Source organism: Biomphalaria glabrata, chromosome 3, assembly GCF_947242115.1.
Source record: "Biomphalaria glabrata chromosome 3, xgBioGlab47.1, whole genome shotgun sequence".
In the NCBI taxonomy this organism is placed as follows: Eukaryota; Metazoa; Mollusca; class Gastropoda; family Planorbidae; genus Biomphalaria; species Biomphalaria glabrata.
Genome location: NC_074713.1, coordinates 15,744,947 through 15,758,346, shown reverse-complemented (window position 1 = coordinate 15,758,346; position 13,400 = coordinate 15,744,947). Strand labels below are relative to the sequence as shown.

The following is a 13,400-nucleotide window of genomic DNA, read 5'->3' as shown; positions in this document are numbered from 1 at the left end:
CTAGTTGGAATACTTCAGCCTCTCAAACATTCACTAGTTGGAATACTTCAGCCTCTCAAACATTCACTAGTTGGAATACTTCAGCCTCTCAAACATTCACTAGTTGGAATACTTCAGCCTCTCAAACATTCACTAGTTGGAATACTTCAGCCTCTCAAACATTCACTAGTTGGAATACTTCAGCCTCTCAAACATTCACTAGTTGGAATACTTCAGCCTCTCACTGTGTTCAAACAGTTGAACAAAATAATAATTGTGTTGTATGTTTGAATTTCAAACTGTAGTGATTAAATATTTCTTTTTTAAATAATATTTGTCAGTTTAGCCGCAGCTATTGCTTGTGTGTGTGTGTGTGTGTGTGAGAGAGAGAGAGAGAGAGAGAGAAAGAGAGAGAGAGAAAAAGAAGACTAGTTAGACTTCCGTTGGTATGTTGATAGACCTTAACTACTTTCATTCTTCAAGCTGACGCAGCCATAGCGTTGACAAAAAACAATATATGCAGGGCCGGTCCTCACAATTGCGGGGCCCTATGCTAAACTGATTGCGCGGGGCCTAGTCTGGGTGGGAATAAGGGTAATGTGACAATTAAGATTTTGTATTAGAAAAAAAAATTGTCTTTGAATTTTATTTATTCTTTACTAAGAACAAAATTGCGATCAAATTAACTTTAATTTACAAACTTTGCAACCTATGGCATATGTATTTGCCTGTGACTATAAACGTGAATAAAGAATTGTAACTTCTGATTAAGACGAAAACTCGCCCGATTATTACATTTTATTACATGAAAGCTGACAATGGCTTTTTTCTTTTATCGCGCGTAGGATTGGTGTTGTCCGTAATGAATGAAACCCACAAACAACAATTTGGACTATTTTTCAGGAGATTTCAATAAATTCAGATTTCCAATGACTTTTTCGTATGTATTCTACAATTGAATAATTACACCTAGAATTAGCGCGGGGCCCACAGCGACCGCATAGGTTGCAGTGGCCTAAGACCGGCCCTGACTAGATGTGTTTTTGGTTGTGTGTGTGTGTGTTTGTATTGTTGTTGTGTAAGTGTACTTTTCTTAAAAATGAAAATTAAAAAAAAACACACACACAATGTCACCAATGTAAACAAAAATAAGAATATTAAAAAGTGACCTATGAACTTTTGGTTATTTATTATTGTGTTCATTTCAGTCGATCACACTCGATGTAACTTATAGCCCAAACAACTTGTTGGCTGGAATATTATCCTTTAGTTTAGTTCAGTGCAATACTTTCATAGGGTGTAGTTCATTGTAAACTTATCCTTTCATTTAGGTCACTGCAATATTATCCATTGATGTTTTTCCTTAAAATGTTTGATATTGTGCACATTCTATAATAGTGTTCGCTGTAACATTAGCAGATCTAGTCCGCTGTAGTATTACTGTGTCTAAGTATTCGACTGGACGAGGTCACTTCCACACCCTGAACGTTGTGTTCAAACTAATAATGAATAGAAGGACCTGATACAACCCAGCAGGTCCGATACAACCCAGCAGGTCCATCTAAGTCTTAGCGAACTGGTCTCTTAGTCACTGTACACTTCTGTCCATTAGCCGCTCGTCTCGTCGTTCGCGGGCGCAGTTGTTTGGGCTTTCCAATTGCACCTAGAGTACGGTCAAAACTGACCACTGCAGGACCCCCACCTCCCTCAAACACCCATCCCCATTAAACTCCCTCCATCCACCTCTTCCCACCCTCTCTCTCACACACACACACACTCGCACGCATACACGCACATCGCAGACCTAGAACTGGACCGACGTGCAAATCTCCCTTTTGGTCCTGGTTACAAAACTAGTGGTCATCTAAGACGGTCGGTCAGTTGAAGGAGTGGCTCTCTGAAGGTGGACGCTTTGGTGTACATGTGTTAACTGTTGTCTCTCCCTCTCGGCTGCACATATGCATGTGGATAGACAGAGCCGATACATGAGCATAGGAAGAGATCAGGTCTGTTGAGACTTTAATCAAGGCCTTAATCAGTGCTATCTTTAATCAAGGCCTTAATCAGTGCTATTTGTTTTTTCTTTGAAGTTACTGCACATCTACAATTTGAACGATTTATTCTGGGATCTACAAGAGTGACGTAGTTTTCAACTTATTTCTTCCAGAAAAAAAAATTAAGAGATGTCATCCTGACATAGGAATTTGAATAATTTTCAACATGCCTTCTTGGTTTTGTGTGGAATTGTGCTATTTATCAAGCAGAAATTCTTGACAAAACTATTTTTAGAAGTGATCGCACTTCTCTTGTAAACAAGGAGTAAACCCAATCTGGACAATTTCATCCAGCAACTACTGTAGATTTAGATTCAATACTTCTGCTGGCTATATTATATAAGATAAGATATTTCGTTTCGGAAAAACTCAACACTTATAAAAAGGTAAATATTTTGAAGTATTAGTTTTCTAATTTTATATCATGTCTGGAATGTCACATTGCTTATCTCCAATTAATAGATCTAGGGTTTTGTGTGTGTGTGTGTGTGTGTGTAGTTTTCTGACTTCACTTATTGTGAGATTTCTAATGCTTAGCTTGTTTCTGGATCTAGTTTGAAAGTTAAAGCCAAAACAAAAGTTTTTAGTTTGATATGTTAAGGTTTCTGCTGAATATGTTTATAGACTTAGACCTAGGTTCTTGATTGAAAACAAAAACAACAACCAAAAAAAAAATAAAATAATAAAATCACTTAAAAGGAACAAAAATGTAAAACTTGTAAGTGAGATTTAGGAGAATGATTTCGAAACAATAAAACAAGTAAAAAATATATATTCCCTCTGTTACTATTAAAGTTAATCTTCAAATCTAATTCACTAGCTTATAAGTTGAATGCATTTTGTTTAAAAATAATTATAGATGTATTACAAATAAAACATAGATCTTGTTCCAATTTTCCAAAAAAAAAAAAGGATTCTTTGTTTAAAATCTATATAAACTTAACAAGATCTACATCTACTAGGTTAACCTGTTAGCCTTGCAGGGCCTTGCACGATAAAAATGACCACATTTTCAGGCATCGCGTCATTATTATTCTACTCGGTTTTTAACCACAGCATTAGGCCTTAAAGTGATGACATCTGTATTAATGTTAGGGCCGAGAAAGGCCTACAGAATTGTACAAGTTACATGACGTTACATTTAACAATAATACACCAATAATGACATCATATTTCTAGGCTGTCTAAAATGTACATCCGGTGTTCCTTGCAGTCTTGTACTTAAGAATATATGCACCGTGCAATCATAACAGAAAATACGTTTAGTTGAAGCATGAAAGTTCATCTCAATAAGTGAATGCACTTTATATAGTTGATAGTGTTATTTTGCAGGCATTGAAAAAAAAGTCTGTCACATTTTTAATCGTCACCGGTTTGTTCTAGAGCTCAAGCCCCATTCTCTTTCCCTTTGTTTAGTTATGTCCCTTGCTGGATGTCGCTGCTGAGACGACACTATCAAATTAAATGTAACACACAACTTTAAAAAGTTCTGATAAAGAAAAGAAAAAAAAATATTTTTTTGTGCCTATTCAGCTGATTTTGTGGCCCCTCGCCAATCTTCGCCCCCGCCCTCAAACCATGATACCCCGCCCACGTTTGGCCTTCATCTTTCTCCTGCAATCCATCAGACCACGTGCTAGAAGTACATACAAAAGACACAATGTTGAACAGTGGCGTAGTTAGGGATTTGGGGGCCTGGGGAGACATAAGAAATTGGTCCCCTCCTAGATCACCCTAGCTACGCCACTGATGCTGGAGGAGGCAGAAGTAGAAATGAAAAAGGGAAATGAACACCTTCTGGAAAACAAAAAGCTTCATGTCAAGTACTTACAATGACACACGTGTGTTCTCTGAGACCCAGCCTTTTTAGAAGACTAGAGTTAAGGTCGGACACTAGTGGTTAAAGACATCTTTCCTTGTACTGAGCCAGTTAAACATTCGAACATATGACAATAAAAAACTGCTTCTAAATCTTTGTATTTTAAAGTTATTGTATTTTTAATTCTCTCTCACACATAAACTTTATATATATATATATATATATATATATATATATATATATATATATATATATATATATATATATATATATATATATATATATATATATATATATATATATATATATATATATAAAAGTAAGAAAACTTAAGAAGTTTAAAAGGAATATCTAGCAGGGAATTATTTCAAATTAGCATCACACAATACACACAATCATACGACTAAATCTAAGTTTCGGATCCTCTGGGACACACATTACATTAAGTTTTCGACCGTCACACACACACATTACATCGAGGCGCAAACACATCCTGGCTGAACTGGAGCAGTATCACAGCACACAGCCGATGTGTTTATTGAACATCACAGCCCTATCTATGTGATCTATTTACTTGAACTGTTAGGGCGGAGGTTTAATAGTCCCCCCCCCCCCTTTATGCCCGTCAGACAGAACTATACAGAGGACCTATTACTATCTGTGTTTGCCCTAGAGCCCTCTATAAAATGTGTTAGTAACAAATACGAGAGAAGTCTTGTACTCTTTTTTTTTTTTTTTACTTTCTAATATGAATCTGACTGTTAGGTTTGAAAAGCTAGTTCCAGTGTTTAAAAAGTTAAATCTAGTGGGGTTTTATTTAATGGTCTAATTAGCTAGATCCAGTAATGCAAGAAATGATTCTTAAAAAAAAAAAACACAAAGAAAGAATTAAGTCCCTTTACAAAAAGTATTTCGCACTCACTCTGGTACAGCACACTGTATAGGAAAGTAACAAATTGCAAATTTTGCAAATTGGAAACAAGTTGAAGCCTTTTTAGGGGCAACAGAGCTGCGTTTCAATAGCATTGCAACAATTCCTAATGAATAGAATGAACCCCACAGCCCAGGTTTTTTTTTTTATGTTGACGGGGAGGAGACGGTGGCTTTGAGTCCTATCGATTTTTTTCTCTCCTTGCTTGTGGGACAGTCCAGAAATGTCCACTACTTGATTCAAATCTGCCTAAGTTAGAGGTCAATGACAATGTCTAAATGAATTGACGGAGTACGTCATACGACCATTTTGGAAATGTATTCGTGAACCAGTAGGTCTCACTGGTCGAAACATGCACGTTGGTTCCTTGAGTTGGTTCCTTGAGTTGGTTCCTTGAGTTGGTTCCTTTAGTTTTTTGGAGGACTATGTTTAGATCGTTTCTTATAGGTTTATATAGTGCGAGACGTTAAACCTAGGTCAAGGTTGAGTCTACACATTTGAAACATAGAACATGCACATTTACTGTCTTTCTAGCCGAAAAAAAGAAAAAAAAGAAAACTTAAAAAGGCCCCCGACGGACAACAAATATGTATATATATATATGTTTCAGTATCATTATCAAATTCGATATTTTAAGCCTGTTTCACAATAGGTACTTGTATTTGTAGTATTTAATTTCATGAAACAAACAACCTCTCATGTATGTGTGTACTTTTATTTCAGATACCAATGACCATGTCTGAAGGAGCCCTTGACCTCAGTCTTTCTTCCTATTCGCTCACAAACAAGCATGTAGCACTCACTAACAAACACACAGCACGACCTATGGAGGTGGTCAGTAGTGACTCTGGCCGAGCCTCTTCTGACAGCACTTCTTCCGAGCCACACGAAGACATAAAGCCAGAAGTGAAGCCTTCGCCACTCGGGTTTAACATGCCAACCACACTCGCTCCAGGTCATCCACATCGAGTCAGCCACACGTCCCCTGGCCCAGTGGCCTTCCCAAACTCACATCTAAGGGACTTGCCTCACCTTTCTCACATGATGCTCAACCCCACCGGCAGCCCGCCACTGACAATCAACCCGGGTAGCATGGACAACTTCGCAAATCAAGCCTCACCAGTAAATGTGACATCAGTTTCCGGGGAAGACGCTCTGAAGCCTTCCATGCCTTCCGAGAGAGCGTCTGAGAGTAGAGCTGCTATGAGACCTTATAAAATGTACCCTGTTGATCCCTTCAGTATGTATGGCAATCCATTGATGGCCGGTGCATCGGGGACACTGTCGCCCTCCCCTGTTGCACTCCAGTCCCTCTATGACAGCATGTCCCCTTCAGGATTCCCAACATTTCCTCTAACGCCCCTGACGTCACATCTCCTGCAGCGAAAAAGGCGCGCAGAGAACAGGGAACACACGAACAGCGCCAGCAGCCAGAGCTCTGCGCCCACCACAACCCAGACGAACAGTAACAATACAAATAGTAGCAGCAGCAACAACAACCCTGGAGACAGCAGCTCCAGAGTCAGCACCTCCAGCCCCGTGTCACCAAGGGAGGACATCGACTCCAACAGCGATGGGGAGAAAATGAAAAGGTCTCTGTCCTCCGCGGACGTTAAAAAAGACGAGGCTTACTGGGACAGGCGGAGAAAGAATAACGAGGCGGCCAAACGATCTCGGGACGCCAGACGGCAAAAAGAAGAAGAAATCGCCATGCGAGCAGCATTTTTAGAACAAGAAAATTTAAAACTTAGGGCGCAGGTTGCCATTTTAAAAAACGAAACAGCAAAGTTGCATTATATGTTATATAATAGAATATAAATGTTAATATAATTAATAAAAAACGTTTTAACTAATAACAAAAACAAGGCTAGAAAACATACTAATAGTGCACATTTGATATCTGTTTATCTGTCAACAGATATCTAGCTATAAATTAAATGTTGGGTACGTCCTACCAGTAACACGTCCTACCAGTAACACGTTCTACCAGTAACACGTCCTATCAGTAACACGTCCTACCAGTAACACGTCCTACCAGTAACACGTCCTATCAGTAACACGTCCTACCAGTAACACGTCCTATCAGTAACACGTCCTATCAGTAACACGTTCTACCAGTAACACGTTCTACCAGTAACACGTCCTATCAGTAACACGTCCTACCAGTAACACGTCCTACCAGTAACACGTCCTATCAGTAACACGTCCTACCAGTAACACGTCCTATCAGTAACACGTCCTATCAGTAACACGTCCTACCAGTAACATGTCCTATCAGTAACACGTTCTACCAGTAACACGTTCTACAAGTAACACGTTCTACCAGTAACACATTCTACCAGTAACACGTCCTACCAGTAACACGTCCTACCAGTAACACGTTGACTTTATCACTACTGTACTAACGGGTAATATTTACATGTTGACTTTATTTGATAGGCATCTGGAATTGATTTAATTTTTCATTTCTTAAGTTGGCACTTGTTCCCTAATTGATCCTTGCGGTTGAAGTGCTATCATGTTAGTTTGCAGACATTGGATTCTATTCTCTAGAATGTTTTTTGCTTCTATTGTTAACAGTGGCGAAGCTAGGGATATGGGAGCCCAGGGGGGGGGGGGCTGGACCTCTTCAGGGGCCCCTGCATTTTGACATTCGTCATCTTGGCAAGAGATAATGGCATAATATTTAATTTCAATAGAAATTTCACATGCTCATTTGGGCCTTTCCCCTTTCAAGTGGTGGCTTGGGGGGGAATTTTCAAATTTGGACCCCCTTCCCCCACCCTAGCTTACGCCACTGATTGTTAAGTTTAACTTTGATAATTAAGAATTCAGCAATAATGGATGAAGGCCATATATAAGCCTCTAATTGCATGCTATTAATGACATTACAATATCAAATTGCAATCTTTCAGTGAATCCGGTGAATGCCTTATAGAAAGGAATGAGCTGTTTCATTAAAATAGCTTCATTATAGTCTACTCTTGGTTAAAGAGGAATGCTCAATTCTATCCACACAATATCATGAAATAGACGAACCACAGAGTTCCACATGCAAGTCACTAAGTCAATTGTACTGTGCCATCATGTTGACCTAGATATAAACCTGCCTCCTTTATTGTTATTTATTGTAACAGATGTAGATCTGGATTTGTACTTAACGTTTTCACACTATGCATATTACAACATAACAATGTATGTATTGTTTTTAATTCAGGGTTTTACCTGACATCCTCTGAACATGAATATTTGTGTTCGCTCTTGCTGTGGTCTTAATGCCTTGTTTTCTCCATTGATTCAATAACCATATTATGGGAGTTTTAATTTTAGAAAATCTGAGCGTTTTCAAACCAAATACAATGTAAACCAAATACTCTTAAACAGTGCTTTTTTTTTTGTAAGCAAATAGATGCTGGTACTCAGTAATGTATTGCCTAACTTTAAACTACTATTAAATTCATACTAAACGTTAAAATGCAAGAAAAATAATATTTTTTCCCCACATTGAAAAAGGTGCCGGTATGCCGTACCCCTATTCTAATGTTTTGTAAAAAAGATGTAAAATATTAACATTTTATATTCAAAATGTTTTTACTCACGTAAAATTCTACAGGATTTATTCACATTTATGTTTCATAAAACCTCAGGACTGTACAATGTTGTATACTGTTGCTTTCTCTGCCTTCTGGGAAGAAAACTGTGTATTATTTGTCAGACACAACTGAGCTCTTCATCTGTCAATTGTCCATGTTTCTACGGTGTTAAGTGAATCTCAATATCTCAGGAATGGCGATCATTTTGCTTTCTATTTCGCCTTAAAAATTGTACAGTTGGCAGCTTATTTTTTTTTTTATTTGTCCAATTCACGGGTCAATTTGTATTTATTGATAACTTTGTTACGGTGCACGATATATATTCTTACTGGCATTCTTGCATGATACAATGATTTGATATTTGTTTTTGTTTTTTTAATGTTGTTATTAATAGATGACCTTTGACCTTTTTTTTTTACTACTACTTATATATGTGTGTGAGTCTGTGAGAGTTTGTGTGTATAGATGATAGATGTATTTGTTTTTCCTGTGCCCACCGTGTGTTCAATCAATTGTGTTTCGGTTTTGTATATTTTAATGCTCCAATAAATCTATGCCAGAGACCTATATATATATTTGTCAATGGTCTATTTTGTTTTATTTTTTAAATGTGACTTTATAAAACGGGTATTTCTGTTCTCTGTTCCTTGAATCGATCTTTGACTTTTACTTGTATCAAAACGTGAAGTTATTTATTGACCTAGTTTTTATGACATTTAAATGTATTATTGTTCTAAATCTGCGCCAGAGACTGCATTTTATCATGTGTGTCTACATGACTACACTCAAAGACTGTAATGATAATGATTGACTAACTAACTAACTGACTGACACAGACTAACTGACTGACTGGGTGAGAATTCATGTATGGTGTGATTTCGACCACATTATTTTTACTCAGGTTTTAATGTGAACCTTATAAAAATGCTCTTAATGTTGAAATAAATGAATGGCTTAATTAAGAAAAGTGGTGTTTGTCTTTTAATTAAAAACATTAAGTTTAGGGCTAAGATTAAGTTTGTTGATTACACACAGACGTATATTAACCTACAATGTGATTCAATAGGCATATGATACATTACATTAAATGAGAGTGTACGTTTGCCACTCTGTGAAACAATCAACAGCTTTCAAGTTTTTTATCAGGAAAATCCGAACAAAAAAAGTGGTTAAAACAAAAACAAGAAACAATATTATTTATTAAGAAATTTAATAATCGAAAAAAGTGTTATACACCAAGAATCTTGCAGTGCCGAGTCAGACAAGTTTGATAGTAAAAGCAATTAGAATGAGCACATGTGACGTCACACACTGGCTGTTTGAACTAAGAAACTACGTCAGTTGTTCTCAATTTTGTGTGTAGGGGGGCCTATTCTATATCTACATGGTTAGTAGACGCTTTGGGGTGGGGGGCGCTTAATAGTACTCGAAGCAGTAGACTATATGTGCCATACCACATCATGCCAGGGCCGGGCTTAGGTAATTAGAGGCCCTAATAAAAAGAAGTTTCCCCTTACATAACTTGTGATCTATGGGGCAGATGATGTAAAGGTCATCTGTTTCTATAGTCCACCGTTAACCAGGGTGTCATGTGGCCAGCACAACGTCCAACCGCCTTTACTTTTCTACAGCAATGGTCTCGAAACTGAAAAAATCTCTCAGTCTTCACCAGGATTCGAGGCCCTAGGTATAGTGAATTTGGTGCCCCCCCCCCCCAAAAAAAAATAATTACAATGATCCCCTTAAAGATAAAATAAACATAAAAAGGAACCTAGTAACCACATTTAATGAAGCTCCTCTTTACACTCTCTGCTTCTCGTTGGCGTTTTGATGCACCAGACTCGAGATAACGTTTTAAAATATTTACCGATAGGAAGCAAGGTTCTTCTAGCAAGTAGATCTCAACATTCACATATACCCTTGAGTTTTAGCACAGACGTAGAGCTAGGCTAATAGATAGAAATCTCTTCTATGTTGAAGATTTGATCCGCAGGTTTACAAGTTTTTCTCGAAAAATTTAGTACCGTGCAAGGCCCCTACCAATTGTAGGCACTTGGCGGCTGTCTAGTTTGCCTATGCGTAAGGCAGGCCCTGATCATGCTAACGGGCTCGTCCGCCCCATAGGCTGTAGCAGGGGCGGACTGGCTATTTGGGCAAACGGGTAAATGCCCGGTGGGCCGGCACCAAATAACATAGATCTAAAAATACTACACTTAGCTGAAGCTGTTACATCCGATATTTAATGAAAGGAGATTTATATTTTAAATAATTGGTCATGGTATATTTATATACAATTCGCGTTTTTGAGAATGTACTAGGACGAAGCAAGAGCTTCAAACTATCAGTTGTCTCAGGCCTCATTGTCTGAAAGGGAAACTTAATGCCCCAGTGCAGCCAAGGAGGGGGTTGAGCTTAAAATCTCCCCTCCAGGAGATTTTAATGCTAAAACCCTCTTCGTCAATAAAACAAAAAAAAAACAATATAAATAAATAAATAATCAAACTACAGTCACCAAATTTCATAGGCGTAGCCAAAAGGGGCCTTGTGGTTACCCCCCCCCCTTTCCTTTTCCAATACAAAAACTAAAGCAAAACTAGTTACCATTTTCTACCTGTCGCTGTGTTCCATTACTTAAATGCAGTGAATAGCAGATTTGGTTTTTGAAATTGTTTTTAGCGAAGAGTAGCAGGTATTGTACTGTAGATACCTGAGGCGGTGGCCCCACTCTTCGCCCCCAAAGGCTCTCCTCTGGAAGCAATGTTTTGAGACTTTTGTCGATCCATCACTGAATGTCTAAATTACTTTGCAGTTCAAATGACAGCACCAGTTGATGTCATGTGTTTAATGACACTCAAATTACACTACACGTGTAGCATTGTGATATTAAAACACACACGTATATAACATCAATACGGCGGGCGTCATCGCTGATTTTTTTTTATTAGCTGCTATGATATTTGATATTTATATTTTGGGTATTTGGCACATCGGCATAATTTATGCAATGTCGTGCCCATAATTCCTCAATTAGCTAACTCAATATCTTTCGCTCTATGGCAGTAGGTTAAAGTAATGGTCTCTTCACCTAGAACAAATCACACACTTCCACAACACACAATGACACACATACATCAGTATACAACAGGAAATCTCCATACAACACATAATTCCCACACAATCAATATACAACATACAAAATCCACACAACACTCACTCCCACACATGACTAATTCCCCACTTACGCACAATTCACGTACAACACAAAATCCCATCGCAATGAATATACAGCATACAATTCCCACACAATCAATATTTAATATACTATCAATATACTACACACAATCCCCACACACCCCACAATCCAAAACATGCAGGCAATTCATACGATACTAATCGGTTTGGAGTCCACCTGCTCTTGAAACAATTTTAGACTTTTTCTGTAATACAATGACTTGCCGTGTGAACCAAGCCTTAGTGTTTCAACTAAAGATAGTTCTAATACAATAGTTAAAGCTCTAAGTCACAAGTAAGATATTCTCTTATAGCAGAAATAAAACCTGTAAAAGACTCGAACACTGTGGTCTGAATTAGAAATAGGAACTTAACAAATAAGAAACTCTTTATCCTTTGAAGAAACTGTGGACCAAGTGAATGATCGTTGTCTGATCAAAGATTCGACAAAATAAAACTTATCTTGCATTACTACGCCAATTTTCACACCATTCATCACACAGGTTTCTTTTTCCGCGCTTATAAGTCTTCGGGACGGTGACCTGGTCAAAGACTTTGTTATTTCATCATCACTCGCTTCTGCTGCACTGCAGCAGAAGCGAGCCTCTCTCTGAGCAGCGGAAGTCGGCAAGGTTATGCTAATGGCTTTATTGCAGCCTCGACCCTGTAAGCGTTAGGTCATCTTGGTCATATAAACAGGGAGACACAATTTTAGCGACACGGTGTTAGCTTGATATCAAAGTAAATAGCCAGTGGGCGTGGCGATATGCGTTTCGCACTGTCCAGCAATTGAGAGAGGTTTGAATCTTTGTGGCCTTTATCAACAGGCCACTCTGCAGGAGTTATGGGTTATCAGATTGTCTTTTCTTTCTATAACACAAAGACTAATAAAACAGTAGAGAATAGAGAGAAAGATTTAGAAAAATTCCCAAAAAAATTCAATAATATTGTTTTGTTATTTCCAAAAAGAAAATCTTTGTGATGTATTGTTTTAGACACTCCTATTTTCCTATATAAAGCAACTCAGGGCAGCTCTTGTAAACCTTAACATCAACAGCAAGGAAATTGTTCTTCAGTGGGTTCCAGCACACATTGAATTAGAAGGCAATGAAAAAGCAGACATTCTGGCCAAAGATGGAAGAAAGAGGCCCGAACAAGACTCTGGCCCATAAACCCTCCCATTGAAGAAAAAACTATACGGAGAACTGCCTGATCTGGAAACTACTGTTCATATAAGATATAGGATTACTAATATGAACTCTTCGACATGTAAAATGAGAATAAAGAAGACGAAGAAGACATTTTAGACAGATACAAGTGTGATTTGTCCAAGTTTTTTGAGTTTGTTTAGACGCTGTTGTCGTCTATAAATATTTTGAAGTCAATAAGAAGGATGGAAGAAATGGCTTTGAAGTGGTTTTTATTTCATCGGAATAAACTTTTTCCGTTCTTTAGAGTGACAACAAAATTACATTTTAAAATTGGATTTATAAAATTTAAGATTTCTATAACCTTTTAAACCTTCATTACATTCTTGTAACTTTCAGTAACATTCAATATTTTCAAATTGATTCCACACACACACACACCCTAGCACACACACAATCGTTTTAAAATAAAGCTGATATATGAAAATAAAAGTTGATATGTGAAATTAAAGCTGATATTTAAAAATTAAAGCTGATATGTGAATTAAAACTGATATGTGAAAGTAAAGCTGATTTATGAAAATTAAGCTGATCCGTGAAAATAAAGCTGATAAGTAAAAATAAAGCTGATATAAACATCGCTAT

At 37.6% G+C, this 13,400-nt stretch overlaps 1 protein-coding gene across 1 annotated transcript; it reads left to right on the top strand.

Moving 5' to 3' along the window:
• The first annotated feature begins 1,818 nt into the window (after positions 1–1,818).
• LOC106072206 (protein giant-like) lies at positions 1,819–9,016 on the top strand. Its single transcript, XM_056022789.1, has 2 exons — positions 1,819–2,419; positions 5,507–9,016. The coding sequence occupies exon 2, from the start codon at positions 5,513–5,515 to the stop codon at positions 6,599–6,601; it is 1,089 nt and encodes a 362-aa protein (XP_055878764.1). The 5' UTR covers positions 1,819–2,419; positions 5,507–5,512; the 3' UTR covers positions 6,602–9,016.
• Positions 9,017–13,400: the final 4,384 nt, after the last annotated feature.

Bases quoted from the DNA above. Each gene is read 5' to 3' on its own strand.
- LOC106072206 (XM_056022789.1), top strand. From the start codon at position 5,513: ATGACCATGTCTGAAGGAGCCCTTGACCTCAGTCTTTCTTCCTATTCG.